Below are 26709 nucleotides of genomic sequence, written 5' to 3'. Positions count from 1 at the left end.
CAGCACCAAGGATCTTTTTAAAAAGTGGCTTGGCCTTGTCAAGAGTTTAGGCACACTCCTTTCCATCGTGGACTGAAGCGGGCCAGGTAAAGGGCCTTGCTTGACTTATCCACCCAGTTTCAGGATGTGAAGCCACCACGGACCTGAGGCAAGTGATCTGTGAGAGTGGGAGCATTTGGGACAGACCCCCTGGCGCAAGGCAGGAGCTCTGCGTTCTGCCTAAATGGCCCAGTGGACGGCAGTCTCCCCAGTGTTACCACCTGGTAAGTCACTCCCGTGGGGAATTGTAAGGGAGAGGTGGAGAGGTCCGTTTCTGGGGAACGTGGGGCTGGGAGAAGGCTGCTCCCTTATTTATGACTCTGGGAATCAGATGTAACAGATTCTCCCAAGCTGGGGTGGGTACAGGCTTACCTGGGTGTGCCATCCATTAGACTCACTTCAACTACCAAATGAGGGGACACGAGCACTCTGTGATGTTTCAAGTAACACCTAGTCTTGCAGCTGTGCTGAACAGATGTGCTAGTGGGGTTCCATCTGTATTGCCAGCCTAGGGACTGGTGAACTGTGCTTTCCTGAAGGGACAGTCGGCAAAATCAGGGCTCTGTGTAGTCCTGCGGCCCTCTCGAGAGAAGTGAAGGTGTCCCGAAAGCATACTTGGTGGCCACAGAATCAGCAGAGGCATCGGAAGCTTAGGATGAAGGCATCCCTCACTTGCTCCCACCAGATAAACGGGCTTGAGCTCACCAGGCACTTGGAGGTGGGGACCTGCCTGGCGTGCTGCCTAAAAGTGGAGAGTAGGTGGGGACAAAGTTGCAGTGGCGTGGAGTGACAGACACGTTAGCAGCTTGAGCAGAAGCAACCCTTGCGGAGCCGAGGGAAGGCGCTCAACACAGTGGCACAAGCATGGGTGTGGAGTCAGCCGGGCTCGGATAGAACTGGCTCCGCCTCTAGGAGACTCGACTAACCTCTGCTTGTTTCATCTCAGAAATGGTCATAGGCAGGGGCTCCTGGAAGAGTTCATCAAGATAGTGCCCGTGACGCATTCCATGCGGAGCTGGAAACCTAGCGCCCAATAGAAAGGTTAGTCGTTCCTGGTTGCGCGTCACTGTGTCCAAGGGGCTGGACTGGAACTCCCAGCCGGGGGTGGAAAGGTGAAAGAGAGGTGTTACGTGGGAGAAAGAAGGATCTGGAAGGAGAGCTGGGGTTTCAGAGAGCAGTCCTCTGGCTGTTTCGTAAAGCTGGACCTGAGCCCAGAGAGGGGGATGTGGTAGAAACAGCAGGGACAGAAGCAGCCCTACTTGGGGTCCTGAGGCCAAGACGCTTTCCTCTTGTGGTGGACCACATGCTTTGGACTGCTGACCAGTTGGGGGACAGAGGTGTGGTGGTAGCTAGGCCCGAATGGGGAGCCCAGAAACCGCGTGGGCCTGCACATTCTGTTCATCCACGGATAACTAGTGTGTGCAGTGTGCCACGTTCTGTGCTGGTTTAACAGACTGTCACCGTTGATAAGGAATGCACGTCCTCATGCAGAAGGGATTTGCAGGTTCTATTTCCCTTCCCAGATCAGTGAGCCCATGAGGGCCCAGCTGAGGAAGGAGTGGACACGGGGACGTCTGAAACTCCTTTATTCCCCTGAGTATAACAACTAGAACACAGTCACAGTATAAAAAAACAGAGCAGGAATCAGGTGCAAGCTACAGCACAAAGTATGCACCGAGAACATGTTCCTTTCAGCGTCTGCAGCTAGTTACTTGGAAAAAGCCAGTTATGATTGTAAAAATTTTATTCTCCTTTAATAACAATAATTCCACTAAAATTATACAAAGTACATTCAATACTTAAGAGTGGCAAGGGTGGGGAGGGGAGGAGAGGAAGTTTGGCCTGGAAGCATCATCAATTGACTCCAACAAAGGAAGCCCAGCTGGGCTGGGGGAAGTTGGGGGTGTAGGTCCATTTGTAAAAAATAAAAATGCCGATCGGTAAAAAAAATGCCACCCACAGGGACGCAGGGTGAGCGTGCATGTTCTGGGGGTTGGGGGGAGGCCCAGCCGGCATGCTGCTGCTGGGTGGGGCTCAGGCAGGCTCCGAGTGGGTGGGGGGCAGGTTTTTATGCTTGAAATACTGCACGACTTGTTGGGGCAGCTCCGCTAGCACAGCTTTGGCCAGGGTCTCTTTCGCTGCCTGTAGGGGTAAGGGTGGGGAAGAGAGAGAATAAGGATTAATTAATGGAAGTTTTGAGGGGCGCGGTGCCCAGAGGGCTGCTACAGCAGGTGTCTGTGGCCAACAGAACTCGGGCTGAGGGCCAGGGCCACCTAAAACTAGCGTCCCTCATCCCAGCCCGTGCCTGAAACCCCATCATTAGCAGCGCCTGCCTTCATGTTAAGTGTCACTCTTACCTTGAGCACTCAAGATGCCTCAGAGCAATGTTTTAGGAAGAATTTGTCTGTGGGAGGCTTTTTGGGGAAAGAGACAGTGGAGGCGTGCTGCACAGCCTACACCTCTGGCAGACGCTTCCTGAGCACCTTGGCCGATACAAATGGGCCATGACTGTCGCTTCGCTGAACTGCCAGCCGTAGGCCAGGCACGTGGAGGTGCTGTCACTGTCCTCAGGAAGCTAGTGCTCCAGAGGAAGGAGTGGAACCATCTCAGGCAAAGCCAGAGGATGTGAGGACCACTGGGTGTAAACCAGGGTGGTCAGTTCTCACCGAGCCTGGCTCCCCACAGCTAAGCCACGGCAGCTCCTGAGAGGCCCTGACAGCCGAGGGGTAGGCCCAGAGAGGTCAGAGCTTGCGTGAGACCACACAGCAAGCCTCTGATCAAACGAGGGTTAGGCCCGCAGTTCAGGGTATCATCTGAGACTCTGCTCTCCTCTGGGACTCCTCATGTACCTGCTGCCAGGCCAGTGACCGGGAAGCCAACCCCAGCCTCCTTGTGGGCAGACCTGGGATCACCTGCAAATAAGGCCAGAGCCACCTCCAGGAATAAGATGGGACACTGGTGCCCCAGGCAGAGGCCTTTAGGTGAGAGGAGACCAGTCTAAGATGAGGAAGTCCCTGTTTCCATCTGCAAAATCAGGGTGCTGGATGAGGGGTGATTACCAGGAGAGCTCTTCTCCTCTCTGGGCCTTTTCCCTGGTCCCTCTGTCTGCCCAGAATGCTCTGTGCCATGTGGGTAACTTCTATCTCCCACTCATGACCCTAGTTAGAGGATGGGTCCTCCAGGACACCCTGCCCCACAACCCCAGCCTGGATCAGGCCTGTGGGGGCACGTGCTCACACTGTCGTAGTGCCCTCCTCTGGGGCAAGGCGTAGCATGGTGTCTGGCACTTAGGCCTCCAGGAAGTACACAGTCAAAGAAGCTGGGGGTGGAGAGTCTAGGGTGGGCTGGGCAATCCCAAGACACAGCCTTGATTATGAGCTATGGTTGTTGGGGTTCCCCCCCCTCCCCCCGGCCTGGGCCCACACTCACGTTGCGGAACTCTCGAAAGGGCACGAACTGCACGATATCTCGGGCTGCCTCCTCCCCCGTGTGGGAACGCAGCATGCGGCTGTCCCCATCCAGGAACTCCATGGCAGTGAAGTCGGCGTTGCCCACGCCCACGATGATGATGGACATGGGCAGCTTGGAAGCCTGCACCACGGCGTGCCGTGTCTCCTCCATGTCGCTGATGACGCCGTCAGTGATGATGAGGAGGATGAAGTACTGCTACAGGGAGGGGTCACAGGGTACTCAGCAAGGCCCTGAGGCCCCTGGCACCCCTCCTCCCTCCCTCCACCCCCCTAACCCCCCCAACTCTTGGAGGAAAGCAGAGCTGCTTACCCTGCTGCAGCCAAGTCCCAGCCACCTCCCTAAGCGTCCTGTTCCCGGTGCCCGGCAGGCCCCTCTTGCGATTAAACTCTGGCCGGTCACAGCAGGAAGTGCAAACTGCTCACGCCTGCCCTGTGTGTCATCTTAGACTCCCTCTTGTGGCCTCTGAGAGCCCTGGACTCCAGGCCTGGCTTTGCCAGTCACTACACTGCGGGACTCTGGGCAACTGACTTAACACCCTGTGCCTCGGTTCTTCATCTGCAAAGTGGGAGTTACTGCACCTACTTCACAGAGGTAACATCCCTGACATGTGGCACTGGCTCAGTCACCTGCATTCCTGCCACACCCATGGCTGGTGCAGGAGGACTCTGGGACCAGCCACCCCTTCTCTACACTTGTGGCCTCACCCCCACCCCATTCCCTACTCAACAGGGCGTCTGAGACACCTTGCAGGAGCTAAGAGCAGGTCATCGGGCCAGTGCCTCTGAGAGTGTGGGACTCCGCTGGTATCCAGCAGATTTGGGTCACATCCCAAATGGCATTGAACATCGAGTCACGAGTCACAGTGAGGAGAGTTGGTTTTGCATTGGTCTTTCAGTTCTATGAATTGAAAGGAAGTCTTGGCTTGGTGCTACAACACTTTAATAACATCTAACCTTCCTTACCAACAGAGAAGGCAGGAAGCCCAGAGCTTGAGACAATAGTCTCTAGCTAGATTCAGTACCATTGTACAGTCAGTTGTATTTATTTTTGTTGCCCTCTATTTATAGCAAGTGATACTGATTTTTTCATTTATAGTGGGATATAAAATTTCTTTATAAATTAAAATTAAAAAACCTCAGTAATTAGTGTGGGGGATATACAGATAAAGTACAAACCATGAAGGTGGGGGGCAAAGCCCACTGGAGGCTCCCACAGTGGGAGGGCTCAGGCCCCCAAGCTGGCTGAGACCTGATTTTCAACTCAGCTCTCTCCTTAGCACCCTGGAGCCTCTTTTGGGGAAACTCAGATTTCCCATCCATAAAGTAAATGTACCAGCCTGTGGTCCTACTATCTCTGTCTGGGGCTTCTGCCTTCTAGTCTGGTCCTTTGGATTCCTAGACAACAACCTGGAGCCCAGACTACTCAAGGTCAGGGAGATGAGGGTAGAACCAAGCCAGACCCCAGGATAGCACGTGCTGCCTTCTTATCCAGCAAAGCTGCTTGCTCCTTGGGGAGCTTGCAGAGCGTACAAGCTCAGCTCCCCAGGGTGCCTTGCTCCCCAGTCTGTGCCCCAAGTACTAACCCTGGAGAAAGGAGCGGAAGAGCCATGTGGAGACATGGACCTCACCCCCAGCTCCATGCAATGGTATTTGAGCTCTAGCACTGTGCCTTTAAGAGACCAATTCCTTGGCTGGGAAACCTGTTGCCATGGAGATGGCAGCCTGAATCCCACAGTGGAGGGCTGCTGCTGCCAGCCCCCCATCCCTGGCTTTGGGAGGCCTCAGAGTCCATCCAGACCCTGCTGTGCCGCAGCCCACCCTTGCCCCAGGGCCCCTTCCCTTAGGTGGCCTCTAAGCCAACCTCAGTCCCACCAGAAAGAGTCCAGGGCAATGTTTCTAGGACATGGAAGCTGGAGGGAAGACACTACGGCCTGGCAATAAGGAAAGCAGACTGCTTGACCTTGGTCTAACAGGCCACTATCAGTGGGTGGCACTTGTCTCCAAGCCCCTTCCAACTCTTGGCTCTCCCATTTCAATCAGCCACGTGCCTAGGAGACTTGCAGGGCTCAGGCCTTGCAGCCTTCCGCCCCAGGGATGTAGGGCAGACAGGGCCCAGGTTAGTACGCGACTGGGCACCAGTGGACAGGGTGTGGCCATATAAAGACAGTGTCTGCAGTGTCTCTCAGTATCGCTCTGAGGAGACAGCTCAGAGAGGTTAAGTGAATTGTTAAGGCCCCATAGCTGGGAACTGGCACAGTCCAGACTCCAAAGTTTGGGCTCTTTCTATGATGTCCTCCTCTACCACCGCCTGGCACCAGTGGCCTGTAAGCTTTCCTCCCATCCAGCACACTGGTGCCTGAGGGCCTGAATGTGCAAGATATAGCCGAGCTTAGGGTCCAGAGCCCCCGTCACTCCTGTGTGCCCACCCACCGGCGCATGCCCACACCCACGCGCCTGGTCTTGGCTTCTGCCCGGCTGTGCCCGAGTGTCCCCAGCCTGGACAGAGCCTGAGTTGTCCAGGAGCTGCAAGGTTCCATTACAACCCCAGGGGTCCAAAGCCCCACCTCCAAGATGGATCAAAGGGTGGTAGGGGGCTCTAGATGGGAGAATGAGAGGTGGGACCTGGCAGGAGGTGCAGGCCCTGCTGTCCCCAAAGTCGGTACTGGTCCACCCTGGCAGCGTTCCCACCTCCAGAAACAGCCAGTCACCATCAGGTCAAATCCAAAGACCCAAACTCCCAACACAGTTCAAGGCTGGAGTATCTCTTGCCTTTACCCAGAGGTCCTCCAGGTTTCCAGGGCTGTAAATAGCCCTAATGCATTTAACGTGTGATTTGATTGTATGAAACTGGCTTGACCACAGCAGTTCCAGGCAGAGTGAGGACGCTGCACTCATTCCCCACCTTATTTCTGAGAATTGGCTGCCAGGGGCCCTGGAGGTGGCAGCAGGGAGAAACTCCCAGGCTGCTGGCTGCCTCCCAGCGCCCCCTCCACTCGGACACCAGACACCTAGGTGACCAACCAGAAATCGGCTATGGACAGCAAAACCCTGGTCTTATGGGCCGGGGCAGAGGTAAGGATGAAGGCCCATGATGGGAGGCCCCACTGGGCCCCCCAAAACTGCCCACTGCCCTCAAGAGCACATGCAGATTCCTCGATGGCTCCGCAGGTGCTCGCTTGCCTTCTCAACCTCACGTCCCGTCCCTTCTCCCCCACTCCTTCCTTCAGCTTTGCCCACACACTAGCCTGGGACACCCCGTGCACACACTCCAGTTATGAGGCTAACTTGGAGGATGCTTAAAAGTCTCAGATGTCGCTTTTCCAAGAAGCCTTCCCTGAGCCCGCTGTCTGGGCTAAGTGCTACCTTTGGTTTGATCGTGTTGTTTCACAGCTGCTGCCTCCCGGCCTGGCTCTGGGCGGGCAGAGGCTGTGTCTTGTTCCTCACGGTCTCCCCAGCGCTGTGCAGAGCATGCTCGGTACAGATGCACGGAATGAATGAATGAATGGAGAGCGCGGGCCTGCCTAGAGAAGCTTCCACCACCTGCTCTCCATTTCCTGTACGTGGGTGTGCCTCAGAGCACATATGTCTGGGGACAGGAAGGGTGAAGCCATACCAAATATTCCCCCCAAAACCAAAAAACAGCTAAACAAGAGCACCAGATAATCCACAAATGACTTCCTTTTTCTTTGGGCCTGAATGTGCTCAGCATCACCAAATGCTAGCCCAAGAGGTGTCCCCAAAAGATTTGTGCCAAGCACTAAGCTAGCAACTTGTATGCTTGTGCAGTTGAATCCTCATAATGCTTCTAGAAGGCAGGTACTATTTCCATCATCCCCGTTGTACAGGTGAGGAAACGCAAGTTCAGAGTTTAAGATGCCCACCCTGGGTCACACAGCCAGGGAGTGGGGGAGCTGGGATTGGAACCTCCTAGAGCATGAGGCTGAAGCATCAGGCAGCCCCACCCACCTCTGTGCACCCCAAGTCCAGGGCAATGTAAGGCAGGGGGTGGAGACTGGCTGTACCAGCTCTGGACGTCAGAGCAGGAGGGGCCGAGAGAGACCTCCTGTAGGCCAGAGATGCTTGGAGATCACCAGGGTCACACAGCGTAGTGGGTGACAGGTTTGTGAGGGTACAGGAGCCAGGAGGAGCCTGTCCCTCCCCCCACTACCAGGCTGGGAGGACCAAGTCAGGACAAAAGTGTCCGGGATGTCCAGAGGATAAGGGCTAGGTGCCCCTTGCTTGGACGTCCCGTCTTTTTGCTCAGAGAAGGAGCCGTTCTCTCTGGAGGGCCCTTGGCAGTTGTTCCTCAAAAACAAAACACCCTTCCTGGCCTTTCCTGGGGTCCAAATCCCCTCCAGACCTGGAGTCTGGCAGGCAGGGGCCCACTTCTCCCCAGTCCCCCAGCTCCTGCCCAGTCCCACCGCTGGCTCGACAGGGCAGCAGGCGAAAGAGCCCTGGCACTAACGCTGGGCTCCGTTCCCGCTCCCTGCCCACATTTTTTCCGTCCTCCCATTGCTTTGGAAGCCAGCGCAGACCAGTAACAGACTGGGTGGACGAGAGCCTGGCATGCAAACAGAAGGAAGTGCAAGCTGAGGGCTGCCTCCGGCTCTGCCCTCTCCAACCCACTCTGTCCCAGGACCCCCAGGAATTAAAAATATGTCCCTCCCAGGCCTTCCCTAGTTATTGCCCATTCACATTGCCCCAGATCCTTACAGCACCCTGGGGATGGCAACTCCCATTTCATTAGAGGAAATAGGCTCAGAGCAGGGAAAGGACATGTCTCAGGCTCCTAGCTGCCACAGTCGGGGGACCAGAGCCGGTCTCACACTCCCGCAGCAGTAACGACCTTACCCCTCCACGCACACTGACCTCCCTCCTGCCTGTCCCTGCCTCCCGCTTCCCTGAGCTCTTTGCTGGCCTGTCCTTTTGTGTCCTTCAGGTCTTTTTGGGTGCCAGGCACTGCATTATTTCATTTAATCCTAATACCACCTCCTCCAGGTAGATCCTATTAGGAATCCCACTGCACAAACGGAGGTTACGAGATCTGCCCGAATCACAGGGAGGAAGGGTCAGGATTCAAACCCCATTCCCCAGACTCCACTGCTTCCGTAACAATCAGACCAGGCCTTGCCCCTCCCCAGGGTGGCCCTTGTATCTTCTCTCTCTAAACCCACCCCAGAAGCTAACCTCCACCTCCTTAGTGACCAGGTCCCTCCCTCCTCTGGGAGGAAGGTCCCCTTCCTCATAGGACGGGTTCCCTTTTCTTGACTGAGCCCACGCCTCCTGAGCTTCACATGGCCCTTGGCAGGGACAGACATTAATCTGTCCCTTTATGGGGCAGGACGCACACCTGCCACAGGCCAGGCCAGCGAGGCTGTGGCCTATTACTGTGCTCGGGGCCGGGCCAGACAGCTCTGCAGCCTTCAGTGCAAGGTGGGGACTGCTCTAATTGGAAGTAGGTGGCTCAGAAGGGCCAGCTTGAGGGCCTCCAGGATCACCTGGTTTCCCTCCATCCCGGTAGTAACAAATGTGCTTGCCCTGGGGAGACCTGTCCCAGTGACCACAGCCCTGCTCCTGCTCTAGCCAGGGCCAATCCAGTTGAGCTTGGTCCAACCCCCTTAAAGTACCTGCAGGTAAACCGAGGCTCAGAGAGAAGGGAAGCCACAATGTCCCGCTTGGCAGTCCCCAGCCAGTGCCACCCAGACTGTGGCCGCCTACTCACCGTGGCCGTCTGCTGCTGTGTGGCCTGGGCCGCGAACCGGGCGACGTGGTTGACGATCGGGGAGAAGTTGGTGGGCCCGTAGAAGCGGATGTGGGGCAGGCAAGCCGAGTACGCCTGGGCGATGCCGTCCACGCCTGCCGCGGGGGGAGAGTCGGATCAGCCCAGCACCCCCGCCCGCGCCCGCCCTCATCCCACTTCAAGCTCACCCAGATGGTCCCTGCCAGGGTCGTAAGGCTGGAAGCTCCCAGCAGGCAGGGCCTGGGTGGTGTCAAGCCAAGAGCCCTCAGTGTGGAGTCAGACCTGGGTTTGAATCCTGCGATTCTTAGCTGTTGGACCTGGGGCACGCTGTTGAACCTTTCTGAGCCTGTTCCCTTGGCTGTCAATGGGACTGATAACCCACACTCCCAGGCAGGAGGGGCGCTGAGCAGACCCTTCCAGAAAAGTGGCACTCTGAGGCCACGGGAAGCCATCTGGAGGTCCATTCTGGACACACTGTGGCTTTTTGCTCGGGGTTGGGGGATCGAGGCACTTGCACGGCCCCGGTACACAGTAGGTGCTCTGCAAATAGCTGCCGTAATGAGCCTACGAATGTCCCCCTGCCCTGTGGTCCCTGCCCAGAAGACCTCCTGCCAAAGAAGTTGAGCAACCTGAGCTTGGACAAAAGCCCCTGGAAACCGACCTCAAATCAGACACGAGCACTGGGGTAGAGGCCGCATTTCCCACGTTTCCAGCAACAGATGCTGATGGTTTCCAAGTGCCTAAGTTGGTGGCTGGATGGTTTCCCTTTTGAGTACAAACCCGGCCCAGCTTTGGGGGTGGGGGCAAGCCAAAGCTGAAAGGTGCCATGAAGGTAGCAGCCACCCTCCTCCACACGCCCCTGCATCTCCCCCTTCCTCCAGTTTCCTCCCTGCCCTTAGGAGGCTCAGGAACCCCTCTAGGCCTGGGGGTGGGGCAAGCACAGACGCTGCACTCACTTCCCAGTCCTCCATGCCCTGCCCTCCCAGCCCTCACCCGGCAGCAGGGCTGGCGGGAAGGTGAGAGCAGGGGTGTAACGGTGCCTTCACCACCTCCTGGTTACAGGGGGCTCCCCATCATCCTCACCTAACCACCCACGCAGGGAGCAAAGCAGTGGCATACCTCCCCCAGGGCTTGTAAGGAGGCAAAGGCCCAGAGAGGTGTGGCCTCTCCAAGGTCTCACAGCCCGGCCTGGTGTAGACCCAGGGCAGGTGCAGGTGGCTTTGACACTCACCGGAACAGAAGGGATTGGTGGGGTTGAAGTTGATGGCAAACTCGTGGGAGACCTGAAATGCAGAGAAGAGGCTGAGCCGCAGCCTACTACCCCAAACCTGGGCCTCGCCCCTCCCACTGCCAGCCAGCCTTAGCCCTTAACCCCCTCCCCAAGGCTATGACAACCCCCATCTGCCGTCACCTCCATTGCTGCGTCTCACCCACAGAGAGGCCTGACCACCCGCACTTCACGATGGGGGAAACTAAGGCCCTTGCACATCACCCCAGTCTCTTCTGGGGAGACCAGGGTTGCCTATGCTCCTCACCTCTCTAAGAAAGTCCCTGAGGGGCACAGAGATGGCTCTAAGGGCAGTGGGTTCAAGCAGCACTCGGAGAACCCTTTCATCGTTGCTGCCACAGTGTGCAGGGCCCACAGCTGGAAATTTGGGGGCCTCAAAGGCTCTTCCCTACCTTCATAGTAAGCAAAAGGCCTCGGAAGGGAGCCCGCCTTGTGCCAGCCAGCAAGACTGGGATCTGCTCCCCCCACCAGGAGCCGCACTGGGGAGTGGAATGGGGCTGACGGGTCAGACAGGGCTGTCCCGGCCCTCCCAGGGATGGGTCCTGTTTCTCTGCCTCTGGCCTGGCCCCTTCCCCAAGTGGGCCATCAAAGGCAGACCTGCACACGCCAGGACCCTGCTGGGCCAACAACTGGACTGTTGTCGCTGTCCTCTTGGCTCTGAGAACACAGAGGGACCAATAGCTGCCCCTGTTCAGGGCTGCGGGCAAGACTGCAGTGGCTGCAGGACCCAGGGCCTCGGGAGAGGCCCGAGAGCTCAGGCGGCGGATCCCTGTGTCCCTGCCCCGGGCCTCTGCATAGCTGCCTTCCCGCCACGTGCCTCGCCACATTCAGGGCTTCACGGGGATCCCCTCACTCCTCCCTCACCTGTTAGCCCCCCATTTTATAGATGACAAAACGGAGACTAGAATTTTCCCACATTTACTGAAGGGCACAGCTGGGACTAGAACCCTCCAGAGCTCAGGTTCCATGAACCCGCTAACCTCAGAAGGTGTTCCTCCCCAGACAGCTCCCGTTAGGCTGGTGACCAGATGCCCAGGCCAAAGTGACCCCCCACCCAGTCTCCAGCCGCCAGGACAGAGCTTTAGTCTGGGCACAAGCAAGCCCAGACATGCCCTTTAGCCCTGAGAGCCCACGAGGGTACTGGAAGTCCCTGCTAAATCCAGCGTCCCCATTTGACGAGTAAATAAGGCGAGGCCCAGAGAGGGAAGCCGGGTGCCAAAGCCACCCAACAGCACAGCCCTAAAACCCAGTGCCCTCGAGCCTCACCAGGGGGTGGGACACGGGCCTGACTCCTGGGCCAAGGCGGAGGGGGGGGTGCCAGGGGGAGGACTTGGCAACTTGTGTTCACCCCACACTGCCCCCAGGCCTGGCAGCCTGAAAAGATTCCCCACCCCACCCCCGACACCGTTCAGGGAAGGGGGTTTTCTCTCTCTGCAGTCAGCCTTAGGTGCCCTCCAAGGGACAGTCCCCAGATGTCCCTGGTGGACCCTGTCCCTGCCCAGGGGCCCTCTTCACCCTGTCCCCAGTCTGGGCCCCAGGTGTAGGGGCTGGAGGTCCTCGTTGCCATGGAGACTTCAGGAGCCTCGACAGAGATGAAAAGGGGCTTGTACGGAGGGGCTGAGAGAAAACGGTTGCCAGGGAAACGCCTCCCTTGGGCCAACCACTTCCTGCAAAATCAGATTTTAGAGACCACAGTGGAAAAGCCCCTCCTGACAGGGATGGACAAATATTCCGCTTTCTTGGCCCCCCAATCTCTCCCTCTATTGTGGGCGGGGCTGTGGTGGTCACCTGTGTACCCCAGAGGACTCGGTGGAGGTGGCCTAACCCCGCAGCTCCCTTTCACAGGTGGAAAAGCTGAGGTTCCGAGAAGGCTAGGGAGTGCCCAGGTCACATGAGCGAGCCACAGCAGAGCCAGGGCCAGACCCGGAGGACCAGTGTCCGCAGACTGCAGCAGGCCGCCCAGCCCCCTTCCACGCCTGCTGCCCTGGTTTGCTGAGAAATGCCAGTAAACAGGACAAGTTTCCTGGAGGCCACAGCAAGCCGATTAGGGGCCCCTGGGGACCGGCTGCCGGCCACAGGTCTTTGTCCTGGGACTCCCTGCTGCCTTGTGACAATCAGTGGCCCGTTCACCCCACCTGGCCCAGCCCTGCGGTCTGGAGTTACTTAAGACTCAGCTCCGTGTCGCCCTGGTTGGGGAAGCAGCGGGGTGGGGTGGGGGGAGCTGAAGGGGTCTCAGAGTGACTGTCCTCTCTGAGCCTCAGTTTCCCCACTCCAGACCTTTGTGCAGGCCGTTCCTTCTGCCCGGACCCTACTCTTTGTCTGAGGGACCTGGCTCATCTCGAAGGTGCAAGACGTGTTCTGTGCCCCCTCAGCCACTGCCTGGGGCGGGGATGCTCTCTGGGCTCACCTGGGCCAGCCCTACGGAGAAACTGAGGTCCCAAAGGCAGGCAGGCAGGTCTCCTCCCAGCTCCCCACCCTCACTGCGCCAAGCCCTATTTGCTCAGGCTGCTGGGCGGGTCCCAATTTCACTCTGTCAACAAACAAGTACCGCACACCTGTGGCAGGCCAGGAGCAGGGACATGGCAGAAGGAAGCCCAGTGCGTGCCCCAAAAGATCACATGTAAATGACAAAGGCCTGCGAGGACAGTGGCCGGGGCAGGGAGGAGGCCCCCGTAGGAGAAGCCCTTGAGGGGAGGCGCTGAAAAGGAGCAGCGGGGCCTTGTGCAAAGGCCCTGGGGTAGCAGGCATGGGCAGAGCATCTGTCCTTTCCCAGCCTGGCCCCTCATCCCTCCTGGCACCGCCAGGCACCTCAGCCTGGCCGAACCCCAGCCTCCCCAGAGCTGCCCGGTGACATTTCCGAGGAGGCTTTTGCTCAAGAAAACAACTCATTCAGCTGTGTTCTTTGAAAGCTGGCCGGTGTCCTAGCAACGGGCTCGTGCTGGGCCTGGCCGCGCCAGCTGGCCCTGCCCCCCGAACGGCATCTCTGTGTCTGTCCAGAGGCCCAGCTTTCGTCCCACATGGCCCTGCCTCGCACCACCCAGGGCCAGGAAGCCCACCTCTCCTGCCCTGGCCCTGGCGCCACTCCCTGAAATTCTAGGTGAGAATCGTCCTCCCCAGAGAGGACCAGAGACGATGGGAGGAAAAAGCTCATTCTGGAAACAGCATGCGGCATGGCAGGGCAGACCAGGCGGGCACCGGCTGAGCCAGATGTGCAGATGTAGACATTCTCTGTGCCCACACCCCACATGCTTCTCTTCTCATCTGGGAGGCAACAGATTCTGAGAATAAACTCTAGAGTCCGTCTGCCCAGCTGGAAGCCAGTGGCCCTGGGCAAGTCACTCTGAGGCTCTGAGCCTCAGTTTTCTCACCTGTAAAACGGGACAATGTCCCCCAGCTTTACAGCCTCTGCCCTCGTGGACTTTCCCTCTCTGGGCCACCAAACCACTCCTCTCCTGGTTCCTTCCCGGAAGCCCCCAGCCTGGGTTGGATCCCCCCTCCTCTGGGCTCACCCCAGGACCCTGCTGCCCCCATCTCAGCACCAGTGACACAGCCTGTCCTTAGAGTTGCCAAACAGAATACAGGACGCCCAGTTGCATTTGAATTTCAGACGGACAATGGACGATTTTTTAGTCTAAGTATGTCCCAGGCAATATTCAGGACAGATTTATACTTTAAAAGTTGTTGTTTGTCTTAAATTCAAACTTAACTGGGTGTCCTGTCTTTCTATTTGCTAAATCTGACAGCCCTCCCTGTCCTCCCCACTGGACGCGGTATCAGCAGTGTAGCCCTCGCTGTGGTGTCCCTTGTTACAGCCTCAGTGCCTGCCACTCCAGACCCCAGAGAGGCCACACGCAAGTCCCATCGCGACCAAAAGGAAACTAAGTCTGGCTTCACTCACCTTCCAGTCCGGGGGTAACTGGGCCCCGAATCCCAGAGCCGGGAACATCTTGTCACTAGTCAGAGGACAGAAAAACACTGTGACAGGACACTTCAGCTGGACAGGAACCTCTACCCACCCATGCTCAACCCTCCAGCCCCCCACCCAGGGGTGGGCCCCTCCTGCCTTGCACACCTCCAAGGACAGAAAGGAAAAGCTCAGCCCTCTAGAAAGAGCTCCGTTAGAAGGATCTATCCAGTAAGCCTAATCCTGCCTCTGGGTATCTGGCGAACATGTGGCCTGACCACCTCTATGCCTGTAGCAGACATTGCTAATCAACAACAGCACTTCTAACCAATGGGCCTTGGTGCAACTTCTAGATCCTTCTCAAACAGAGACCTTGGGCAGCCACTAAACCAAGGTTACCATGGAAGTAGAATAGACTGGCTGCCTCTCAACCTCCTGTTTACAGCTGGGGAAAACTCTCCTAAAATAAGACCCCTGGTTTGGCATTCAAGGCCTTTCATCATCCAGCTCGGGAGTCCAGTCCCATCTCCTTCCACCTACTTTCTCTCCCCAACAGCCCACTCCCTCAGCTCAGGCCATTCTTATTCCCTAAACACGCAGGCTACCTTCCCATCTCAAATTCAGTTCCGTCGTGCTCCCTCCTGAAATACCTCTCCCTAATCTGTTTCCCCTGGAAAACTCCTACTCATCCTCTAAGGCCCAATCAAAATGGTCCCTTCTCTCTGTAGATTTCCCTGGTACCCTATAATGTCTGTCCCTTTTGTGCTCCCATAGCTCCTGCCTCACAAGTAAACTGCAATGATCTCTTCCCTTTCTTCCTGGTTAAGTGAGAACTCCCTGAGGGCAGGGACCAAGTCCCATCTGTTCGTTCATTCAACATGTATTTATGGAGGATCCCTGTGGCTGCTGTGGAGGACAAACGTGCGGGGACCGGGGCAGGAGCAGGGAGACCAGTGACGAGGCTCATGAAATGACCTGGGCAGGAGGTGATGGTGGCTCAAACCCAGTGCCCAGAGCTCCCCGGGGCCTCGCCAAGTCCGAATGCTCATTAGATGGCTCAGTGACAGGGCCGACTGGGCGCTGGATCAAAGGGTCTCTGGAGCAGCTACGCCGGGGTCTCCACCCGGCCATGCAGGTGGGGACTTCCGCCTCCCTTGCTCTGCCTGCTGCACCTCTCTTCTTGTGGCCTGGAGTCACAGCCACGCTCAGGCCCCGAGTCTCCTGGAATCAGACGCTGGTGCTAAGGCTGCGTCTCTCTAGGAGGCCAAGGCCACTCGGGATTGCTGCGCCCGCTCTGCGCCCGCCGGCCCCTGCCACTGGCTCTGTCCACCCAGCTGCCATGTGTCAGCCTCCTGGTCACTCTGCCCTCTGACCTGGCGCGCCCAACCAGCACCACCTGTGACAACGATGCCACATCCTGTTGGTGGCCACACCTGCCACACCTGTACACAGCTTTCCTTCTCTGACTTTCCACTGCACCCCTGACCCAAAGGTCCCCAGGAAGCGTGGCTGTGGGAACAGGGTCCACGCTGCTGTCTGTTCCTCGGAGGTTCCCAACAGCAGCGGGACTGCTAGGGCAGCAGTGCCGGGCCCAGCAAGCAGATGTCTGGCCCCGGTCCAGTCCCCCTGGTCTGCGAGGCCACTCCCACCCCAGGCCTCCACTGCCCGGCTCTAGGAGGAAAGGTCGCAGCAGTAATGAATGAGTTTCATCTCCCATCCTGACTCATTTTCCTGCTGGCTACTTGGTGTGCTGCTTGAAGGATCCCAATCTGAATCTGGGCTTAGCAGGTAAGTGCACAGCAATCGATTGGCAATGTCTGCCACAGGCATAGAAGGGGCAAGTGCATGTGTGTCATGTGCTGGCCACTCCTATGTTTGATGATCTCTGGGTCCCTTCTAGCTTTGACACACTGAGCTTCCCAGGTTGCATGGAAACCTAGCTGACCTTCAGAGCCCCCCTCCAAGCTTACCTGTCGTAGTCCTGAATGATCTGCCCGACAGCCCAGATGGCTGACAGGTACTCGTTGGTGCCCATGGGACTGATGTAGTGCAAAGAGGAAGGGTCGAGTGGATTCCCATTGGAGGCTGTGAAGTCTATTCCAACCTGCAGGGCGGGGAGGACAAAGGCTACCCAATGTGGCCAGAGGACCCCAGCTCCCTATCCCAGGCCAGGGAACAGGTGAGGCTAATGGGATATGGGAAGCCCACTCATCTCCCAGCCCTCGCCCCAATAAGATAGTCTAAAACCTAGAAACCATCTGATTATATCACTCTTCTGCTCTAACACCATCTGTGGCTCCCTATTGCCCAAGCATAAAGTCCATTGCCCAGATGTGGTACGAGGCTATCTGACAGCCCCAACTTCCTTTCTCTCCTCACTAACCGTATCCACACATTCATCTGTTCCCATTTCCAGTATTCATGAGGGTCCCTCTGCCTGAAGAGTCAGGCCATCTTTTCTCCCCGCCTCCTTTTGCTCCATCTCCCAGGCCCAAACTACAGCCCCACTGAGGCCTTCCCGAGACCTCACCCCAACCTGAGCTATCTCCCCATCATCAGACCAACAGGGGGCCCTGGGACCTGGGGCTGCCTGGCAGGGCACTAGCTGGGAGCTCACTAGAGGGCCTGGGGGCACATGCCTCAAGGAGCCTGGTCCATGGCTGGGGACAGTGTAAAGGGCAGGTGCTCAACCGGGACGTGGGGGCTGGCAGGTGGACAGGCACTGGGGCTCTACCTGCTCTGAGCCCCGAGGGGTCCCAGCCCAGCCCCTGGAAGCGTGGCCTGGAGGGGTGGCCAAAAATGGCCTCCGCCTGGCAGGGGAGGATCAGCAATAGAAACCAGGGAAAGAGATGGAGCCCCTGGAACTCAGTCACCGTGGGGTGGGAGAGAAGGGACCACCATCCAAATCCTCATACTGCTGGAGGGGCAGCTCCCCAAGGTCAGGCGGAATGCCTCAGTCCTCGAGGGACCCTGCAGGGGCCCAGCCTGGAGCATGACACAAGGGCGGTGCTCAGCGCACACTTGCTCAATGAGCAAAGGCCACACAGGAGGAACGGAAGGACCCAACCTCTCTGCCGGGGAGGAGCAGCGGTGACCAGCAGGGTCAGAGGTCAGCAAGGCCAATCCCTGACCCCACCTAGTCCTGCAATGCCCTCCCCCCCTCCCACTGGGGGCAGAGATGGGGAGGGGGGCAGAGAGTGGCACCCTGGCAGCTTCCTCCCCTGCCTCCGGGCCTGAGGCTCCCCCTGGAACAGAAGCCAGGATGAATGGCACCGAGCCTGGGTGAAGACTCCAGGCCCCCAGCAGAGTGGCAATTCATTCTCTCAACAGGTAATCAGGGAGCACCTGCCACGCCGGGCACCGTGTGAAATGCTGAGGCCGGAGCGGAAACGAAATAGCCAAGGCGCGTGCACGAGGGCACATACGTGCACGCGCCTCCCAGCAGGTGGCTCAGACGGGGAGAAGGGAAACATGCCTGCGAATTTCAGAGGCAAGTGCCCAGAACACCACCAAGGGATGTGACGGGAACAGGTGACCTCTGTCACCTCCCCAGGCCTGAAGGGTGGCAGGGAGGCGGCCACGCGAAACTTCCAGGGAAGAGCATTCGGGCAGAGGGAACAGCAGAGGCAAAGCCCCCGGGAGGAGCAGAGCTGGGCGCGCTGGGGAACAGAGGGACAGAGTGGCGGGAGCCGAGTCAGCGAGGAGCAAGGACGGGGCAGCTGGGCGGGCAGGGGCCGGATCTCGGAAGGCCTAGAGGCCGGTGGGGAGGAATCCGGCTTTTTCCCCACTCCAAGGGGACCGAGAGCTGCCCAGCCAGGCTCTGACCTGTGGCTACGCCCCAGCTGGGCCAGGCACACCCTTGCCCCAGGGAAGTCCTTCCTGAAGTTTATCCTCAGTTCCTCCTGCTGCAGGAGTGGCCCAAGCCCGCGGGGAGGACCTCGCCGGGGTGGGGTGCCGGGTGGGGGGGGGGGGGCCTCACCGTGAACATGAGCTGGCAGCCGCCCAGGATGTAGTCCAGGAAAGAGTAGTCCCGGTTTATCTGGAAGGAAGCCGGTGAGTTAGTGGGTCCCCTGCCTTGGTCACGCTGACCGCAAATGCGGGGGGGGGGGGGGGGGTCCAATCTGATTAAAACAATACACAAATCTCTCTATAACGAAGCCTTTGGAACAATGGCTCTCGATGGGTGGGGACCCAGGGACAGTCCCCAACACAGACACAGGATGATTCCAGGCAGGGTTCCAGGGCCTAGAATCAATGTCACTTACTAAGGACCCGACAGAGAAAGTCTCCCTTGGGTGCTGTCGGGTCCTTAACAACTCCCAGCTCATACTAATCTACCGTTGTGACAACAGAAAAACAGGCCTCTGTCTCGGGGCCTTCCGCTATAAATGAACGACGCTGTCAAAATACTGGATTTGTTCTGACGGTCTTTTCCTCCTTTTGGCAAAGATCCTGGCCTTTCCATTCTGGCGGCATTATGAGAGTTCCTTTCAAAAGACATATATTTAAGTTTTAAAAAAAGAAGTAGGCCGGGCAAGGTGGCTCACGCCTGTAATCCCAGCACTCTGGGAGGCCGAGGCAGGAGGATCGCTCAAGGTCAGGAGTTCGCAGCCAGACTGAGCAAGAGCGAGACCCCCGTCTCTACTATAAATAGAAAGAAATTAATTGGCCAACCAAAAATATATAGAAAAAATTAGCCGGGCATGGTGGCACATGCCTGTAGTCCCAGCTACTCGGGAGGCTGAGGCAGGAGGATCGCTTGAGCCCAGGAGATTGAGGTTGCTGTGAGCTAGGCTGACGCCACGGCAACTCTAGCCCGGGCATCAGAGTGAGACTCTGTCTCAAAAAAAAAAAAAATGAAACAAAATTGGGGTGGGGGAGAGGGAGAAAGCTGAGAATAAAAAATATTAAGTAAAGCAGGTGCCAAAAGTTGTGAAGAGAGATGTGAATGATGGAGATTTGTGATGCTATTTACAGAACACTTTTTCGTTGCAATGTCCCTGACTACTCTCGTAAATGCTAGCTGGATGGCCCGGGCTCCAGACGAGGACATGGGGGCTGGGGTGTGGGACCCACCAGCTGGCAGACGGCAGCGCCAGGACCCAGCTCTGAACCTCAGGCCCCGAGTGCAGGGCCGTGCTCTCCTGCCCCAGCTGCCTCCCCGAACACCCTGCCCGGCCCAGCGGGAAGGGCCACCAGGTATCTCAGCCCGACCGCTGCGGCCGTGAGCTTGGCTGCCTTTCTGGGCCTCAGTGGCCCCAGCTGTACCACGGGAGCCACAGTCACCTGGCTCTCAGGATGCAAGAGAGGACAGGGTGCCCCACCTGGCATCCTCTGCCCCTTGGACACCCGACATGCATCCCCCCAGCAAGGAGAGCGGTGGCTCCGCGTCCGGTTCCCCTCCAGCTAGGACAGGCCTGGAAGGTCATCTCACGCCCTCCTCCGCCTCCGCACAGCAACGTGATGTGACACTAACCCTTCACCTGCTCGGCCTCATTTACAGCCCCATTCTCCAGACGAGGGGACAAGGCCAGCGAGGTTACCCCAGGCCACAGCCAGGAGATGGCAGAGCCAGGATTTGAACCCAGGCCTTGAGGACTGCAGACCCAGCGCTCTGTCTGTCGCTTCTGCAGCGGTCCCTGTCTGTGCGGCCCCAGCCTGGCGCCCGGCTCGCGCTCACGCTGGCCAACTCACCTTGCAGGAGCGCAGGATGATGATGCCCGAGTTTTTGTAGTTCTTCTTCTTCCTCTGCTTCTTGGGGTTGATGCACTCAAACTCCAGCTGGGCGACACAGGAGAGGGAAGAGGAGCTCGGCTCGGGGCTTCTCTGGGGACACAGCCTCCCCTAGGCCCCAGAATCCCCTCCATCGCCTTGACAAGGGGGCAGCATGCCTCCTCCAGGGAGCCCGCCCGGATGGTCACACCCGAGAATGTAGGAGGGTCAGCCACTGCCCTCCCCAGATGAGTCGCCTGTTTCCTGTCCAGCTTCCGGACGGCTCCTGCCCGCTCACTATGTCCTTGACACCTTACCCGCATCACCTCATTTGGCTCCCACCCTAACCCTCTGCCCCCATGGACGGATGGAGAAACTGAGTCCCAGAGAGACTGCAGGTCTTACTCAAGGCCACACAGCCAGAAAGGGTGGGATCCGAGCCCCGGCCTGCAGCACTCCAGCCCCGTGCCCCTCCCTTGGCCCCCACGGAGGTCTCGGGGTCACAGCACGAGCGCGACTCACCGGGATGCCGTCGCGAGCCCCACACATCTGCGACGCCGAGGTCTGGAACTCGCCGATGAAGTCGTGGCCTCCATCATTGTCATAGTCGTAGCACATGACCTGGGGCGGCTCCAGCACAGTCAGCCCGGAGCTGTCCCCCGAGAGGTGCTCTCCAGCCCCTCTCAGCTCCCGAGCAAGCCCGTGTCTTCTGTTTGGGTGCTGCCTCCCCCCGCCTCTGCCCAGCTGGCCTCAGTAGCTCCCGAACCGCCTCCTGCAGGAAGCCTTCCGGGATTGCCGAGTAAAGGAGAAAGCGTGCCTGCCCAGTGCAGGAAGCTCGACTCTTCAGACACCTGGCAATTGGCTCCTCCTCTGTCATGGCCTGGGGCCCTCTCTAGACTGTGTTTCTTTCTGCAATGGGCGTAGAAACCCCAGCATTCTATGCTCTGTAACTTAGCTGCCATGACACTCCCACAAAGAAGGCAGGAATTATTGTACCCACCCTATTGATGGATAAACTGAGGCCCCAGGAGGGAAGCACTTGTCCAAAGTCTCACAGCAGCAGCAGCAGGCCCAGAACTAGAACACGAGATTCCTGGTCCCCTATCTGGGGCTGCCTGCCCTGACCTGGCTGTCTCCCCCCTGCCACCTGCTCTCAGACCCGGCCCGAGGGCTTCTAGAGAGATCAGCCATCACTGTCCTCATCATTTGATCGTTTCTGGGGTGTTTCCGCACTCACTACCCCAGCTGGCAGCTGCACAGCCCTCCGGGAAGGGTGGCACACTGTCATAGACGGGCTCGTAGAGGTGGGGCCCCGCCCGGGCAGCTCAGAGAGTCAGGCAGACCCGGGACAAGGACCCAGTCCCGTCCCTGTCCCCAAGATGGGCTTCTTAAGACAGAGCTTTGACAAGGCGCCCCCAGGAGCCGCAGGCAGACTGGGAGGGCGGAGCTGGCAGGGAGGGGAGCAGGGTCCCCAGAGCTTCCCTCACCTGGATGGGCTTCTCCATGTCCCCGTCACACAAGGACACCAGTGGCACTGTGAACGGCTTCCACACAGGGTCCAGCGTGTACTTGATCACCTGCCGGACAGAGAGGGGTGGAGTGAGCTCAGGCCCAGGTCAGCAGTGCTCTGGGTTGGTCCAGCCCAATGGGGACAGGCAGGGTGACAAGATGGAGAGAAAAACTGCCACACTTCCAGAGACAGAAGCCAACACCCCTGTGGCGGGGCAGGAACAAGGCCTGCAGGTGCTATTTTGGCGTTCGTGCAACTGCATGGTGTGACCGCACAGCCCGTGCTGGGCAGCTGGGGGCAGCTGGACCGCAGACCCCCCGGCTTAGGGGCCCCCGGGCCCCACGTACGCACCTCAGTCCTGTGCACCAGCATCCACTTGCCATCGTCTCCCGGCTTATAAAACTCCAGAAATGGGTCTGACTTCCCGAAGAGGTCCTGGGAGAAGCAGAGGACACGAGTGAGGGAGGTATGACCCCACTGGACTCTGGTGGGACAGGGGTGTGACCTGCTGTCTCCCTGGCTGGGCGTCAGGGTGGGCTCGGTAGCCAGGACCAGCCTGGCCCCTCTCCCCGTGGCCTCTGCAAGGCTCGGCAAGGCCTGGGGCAGCTGCAATCCCTGGGACCAACCGGCTCCCCCCGTGCAGAAACCGCTGACCCTGAGATTGCAGAGCGCATGCTCAGAGTCCCTGAGCCCCGGGCCTGCGGGAGTCAGAACTGCAGCATCTTAGATGGGGCAGAACTTCAACAGCGAGGTCGTTCCCGATGCAGGGCGGAGCCCCCAGCGGGAGCGGATTCGGATTTATTTTAGTGGGAATCTGGAAAACTGAAACTGTCCTGCATATTACAGAACGAATATGATAGCCTTTAAAAATTCATTTATTGGCCAGGCGCAGTGGCGCCTATAATCCTAGCACTCTGGGAGGCCGAGGAGGGAGGATTACTTGAGCTCAGGAGTTCGAGCCCAGCCTGAGCAAGAGTGAGATCCCATCTCTACTATAAATAGAAAGAAATTAGCCAAACAACTAAAAATAGAAAAACTTAGCCGGGCATGGTGGCGCGTGCCTGTAGTCCCAGCTACTCAAGAGGCTGAGGCAGGAGGATCGCCTGAGCCCAGGAGTTTGAGGTTGCTGTGAGCTAGGCAGACACCACGGCACTCCAGGCTGGGCAACAGAGCAAGACTCTGTTTCAGAAAAAAAAAAAAAAATTCATTTATTTAAGCTAAAGAAAAAAAAAGTCACTCAAGAGAGGTTATATTCAAGTGAGGCAGACAGAAAATAAAATGACTAAGAATGCATGTTAGGTGGCGGTAAGTGTCACGGAGACAAGCAAAGCGGGAGGGGTGGGGATCGAAGACCAATTTCGGGGACAGCCTCGCAGAGGAGGTGACGTGAGAGCAAAGGCCTGATGGCGGCGAGGGAGCCAGGGGTGTTGGAGGAAAGGAGCCTCCCGGGCACAGGGAGCTGCAAGTGCAAAGGCCCTGAGGCAGGAAGGTGCCTCGTTTCATTCGAGCACACGGAGGTAGATTTGGCTGCAGCAGAGGAGGGGGTGGGGTCAGGGCGTCAGCGCGCTGGGGACACGGGGTAGGGCCCTGCAGGGTAGTGGAAGTACTGGGATTTACACTAAGTGAGGGGGGCGCCCCAGAGAGTGGGTTTCCAGCTGTGTTCTGAATACCTCTAAGTGATGGGAAGCTCACTACCTCAGTGGAGGGAGTCCTAACTCGCAGGGGCCAGTGGGGGCCTGTGCTAGGCCCGTCCCTGGGGTGCGATGAAGGTGGTGGCCAGAGGCCCGAGGGCTGGACCACAGAACCCTGGGCCGGGGGAGGGACACCGCCCGGCTGGGAAACCCTTCCCCTGCCGCCTCACCTTCTTGTCCAGCTTCCTGCCCGCCAGGCTCAGCGTGATGACCCGGTTGTCCGACAGCTCCTGGGCGGCGATCTGCAGGGCCAGAGGACCGTGAGGGGCCTGCTCCTTACACGCCCCCGCCCCCTCCTGCCAGGCAGGGTGGGCTCAGGGTGCCCCGGGAGTCAATCCTCCGGCTGGGAGGGTGAAAGGAGGGGAGGGGTAGTGGCAGGTGAGCCTGGACAAGTCTGTTGTCTTCCCTGCACCTCCATTTCCATCCTCTGGAAAACGGAGCTAATAATCATTGGGTGCGGTGCCCCACGCCTGTAATCCTCGCACTCGGGGAGGCCGAGGCAAGAGAATTGCTTGAGGTCAGGAGTTCGAGACCAGCCTGAGCAAGAGCGAGACCCCGTCTCTACTAAAAACAGACAAAGTAGCTAAGTGCAGTGGTGCACACCTGTAGTCCCAGCTACTCGGGAGGCTGAGGCAGGAGGATCATCCAAGCCCAGGAGTTTGAGGTTGCTGTGAGCTATGATGATGCCACTGCGCTCTAGCCAGGGTGACAGAGCAAGACTCTGTTTCAAAAATAAAAAAGAAAACAAGGTAACAATCCGCCTGGGTAGGAGGAATCAGGAAGTGACAGCAGAGGCCCACGAGGGGGGGGGTGTTGGGGGCGGGGCAGGGACCAGACGCTGGGGATGTCTGGAGCCCTGGGAGAGGCTCTGGGCCAGGGAGCAGGACAGGACCGGCCTCCCCGGGTCCTCTGCAGACCCAGAGGGCACAGCCACCTCCGAACACCAAGGCATCAGAACTACAGCAGCCTCCCTGTGCAGCTAGGGAAACTGAGGCCCAGGGGAGGGGCAGGAACCACTGAGTGCCCTGTGCTGCCTCATCAGCTCAGCCCACGCCGGTCCTCTGTCCTCCATGAGTTCCCCATCAGCCACGGCCCTCTGACCCCAGCCCAGCCAGCCACGGACCAGCTGGGCGACCTCAAGACTGTTGAGAGCCCTCTCTGGGCCTCTCTCCCTCCCTTCCCCACGGAGGGGCAGGAAGTCCGTTTGTCCCTGTCCCTGCCCCCCACTCCTCTCTCGTCCCTTTAGGATGGCCTCACCTAAGGGCGTCACTCGGCCCTCTGCAGCCACAGACAGCCCAGCCGGTGGCCCGTTCTCCCCTCCTGCCCTCCTGGACTCGCTCACCAACCCAGTGGGGCGGGTGCTATTACTGCTCCATCGCCCAGAGGAGGGCACCGAGGCCAGAGACGGGGTGACGCACACCCGGCCGGGGCGGGAAGCCGCCCTGCGAAGGCGGTTAGCTGGGGCGGCTTGACTCCAAGGGTGGGGGAGTCCAGGTGGCAGGAACAGAGTGGACGAGGGCCCGGAACACGCTCAGGGTGCGCTAGGAGTTCCACCTGCCTCGAGCCCAGGGCATCGAAGCGAAGGGGGCAAACCCCGCCGGGGCAGGACGCCAAGCCAGGACTGACATGGGCAGCGAGGAGCCCTGCGAGGGTCCAGAGCAGGCGAGTGACGGCCACAGGGACACACGGAGGGGGACGTTCACCCTCCAGTATGGCCACTTCCCCAGGCGTCACACAAGCGCACAGGCACAACCCAGGGGAGACACTAGAACTGCACCCAGGGACCTCCTCTCCGGGCCTCGGCTCCACCCGCAGGACGGATGGGGCTGTCCAGGCTTCTAGAAGCCCCAGGCGGGAGGAGCCCCGCCCTGCAAAGGGCCCCCACACTGCATGGCGGAACCACTGCGCATAGCAGCCACCGCAGTGTCGCCAGGCAATCAATCGCAATCAATTGCAATGACCCCAAAGGGGGCCAGGTTGGGGTGGGGGGCTGGGGCGACCCCCAGGAACAGCAGCAGCGCCCCTGCCCCACAGCTGGCCGCCGTCGGGGGCCTGTGGCGGTCCCCAAGCTTGGCAGCCCCCAATGCATCATTTGTGGAGCCAGGAGCCGTTGCTAAGAGACCTGTTGCTAAGTTGTAAGTTGGGCTTTTTACTCCAAACAAAGGCGGTGATTATCTGCGGGGAAGCGGCCCATTGACGGGAGGGCGGAGGGAGCGGTGCGGGAGCAGGCGGGGCGGGCGTACCGTACCGTGATCAAGCCCTTCCCCGCAGGCTTGTCATTCATCAGCAGCAGCGGCCGAGTGATCTTCTTGCTGGAGACGATCTGGGGGACAGAGGAGAGAAAGGCGCTGGGTGGGGTGGTGGGGCGCGCTGGCTGACAGAGGAAAGCATGCCACCTCCTGCCACAGCCTGGACCGCAGCCCTTCATTATCCAGTCTGGGCAGCTGAGGCGACTGAGGCCCAGAGAGGTTGAGAAACTTGCCCGAGGTCTCACAGCAAGGAGGGAATCCCAGTGTGACTCGCACTGGCCTGGTCTGCACCCCCTAGGAACAGGCTCCTGGAGACAACGAAGGAGGCCTAAGTCCCCCCCAAGCCCCCCCCTTAAGAGGGTCACGCTCTGACCTTGCTGTGTATTTCCCTTGTGCTGAACGGGCAACACGGTCACAGCGTTGGGTATTCAAAACAACGCGGACAGGAAAAGCCGAGCTCATTGAAAAGTCGCCCTCCCGCCCGTCTATCCACCTCGCGCCCACCCTTCATGGCCACCTCGGTGGGTGGCTTCTTGGGCAAGATGCCAGTGCCTCCTTTTGCAGTCATGAGCACACACCAGTATGACCTGTCCCTGTCCCCGGGACTGGCCATTCTCTCTGAGCCACCTGCTCTGCACCCCGCGGGCGCACCACCTGGCTCCTCTGTCCTCTGGCTTTTGGGGGCGCCAGCAGGGGACGGGAGAACAAGAGGGACAGAGGCAGCGTGGGCTGGTGGGAGCTTCCCGGCTGCTCCGCCCTGGGCCTCAGCTCCAGCCCAGAGGCCGGCCTCCCTCCCGGCCTCCCATGGTCTCGCCGGGCCCTGGCGATGCCACCTCCTCACCCCGCCTTCCCTGCAGGCCGGGTGGCTGGCGTCCCCACCCCTGGTCAGTTTCCTGCTGCTGTCCCCGAGTCCTTAAGCTCTCTGCGCGGCTACTCTTGGAAGGCGTGGACACGCGGTGGGGATGCCGCTGCCGCGCCCGGCATGTGGCGCACAGGAGGACTTCACACCCACTGTCAGCCCTGGCTTTTCATGGTCGTCCCCTTCTCAAAGGCCCAGGGCATTCCAGTGTCCGCTGGGACCTCTCAAGCACCTTCCATTTCATCCC

General features: G+C 58.8%; 1 protein-coding gene across 1 annotated transcript in view; it reads right to left on the bottom strand.

Annotated features, from left to right (window-relative positions):
• Positions 1–1608: 1608 nt before the first annotated feature.
• CPNE2 (copine 2) overlaps positions 1609–26709 on the bottom strand; it is a 43075-nt gene continuing 17974 nt past the window's right edge. The window contains exons 4-16 of the mRNA XM_075995665.1: positions 25603–25677; positions 23525–23596; positions 22015–22098; positions 21641–21730; positions 20676–20774; positions 20136–20222; positions 18421–18480; positions 16412–16545; positions 14436–14490; positions 10481–10532; positions 9232–9365; positions 3469–3705; positions 1609–2181 (exon numbers count right to left, since the gene is read on the bottom strand). Coding sequence (XP_075851780.1) covers positions 2074–2181; positions 3469–3705; positions 9232–9365; positions 10481–10532; positions 14436–14490; positions 16412–16545; positions 18421–18480; positions 20136–20222; positions 20676–20774; positions 21641–21730; positions 22015–22098; positions 23525–23596; positions 25603–25677 — 1287 coding nt within the window. The 3' untranslated portion in view covers positions 1609–2073. The remainder of the gene's footprint in view (positions 2182–3468; positions 3706–9231; positions 9366–10480; positions 10533–14435; positions 14491–16411; positions 16546–18420; positions 18481–20135; positions 20223–20675; positions 20775–21640; positions 21731–22014; positions 22099–23524; positions 23597–25602; positions 25678–26709) is intronic.

This window comes from Microcebus murinus, chromosome 20 (genome assembly GCF_040939455.1).
Source record: "Microcebus murinus isolate Inina chromosome 20, M.murinus_Inina_mat1.0, whole genome shotgun sequence".
In the NCBI taxonomy this organism is placed as follows: domain Eukaryota; kingdom Metazoa; phylum Chordata; class Mammalia; order Primates; family Cheirogaleidae; genus Microcebus; species Microcebus murinus.
Note: the sequence above shows the minus strand (reverse complement) of the source record. Positions and strands in the feature narration are given on the sequence as shown.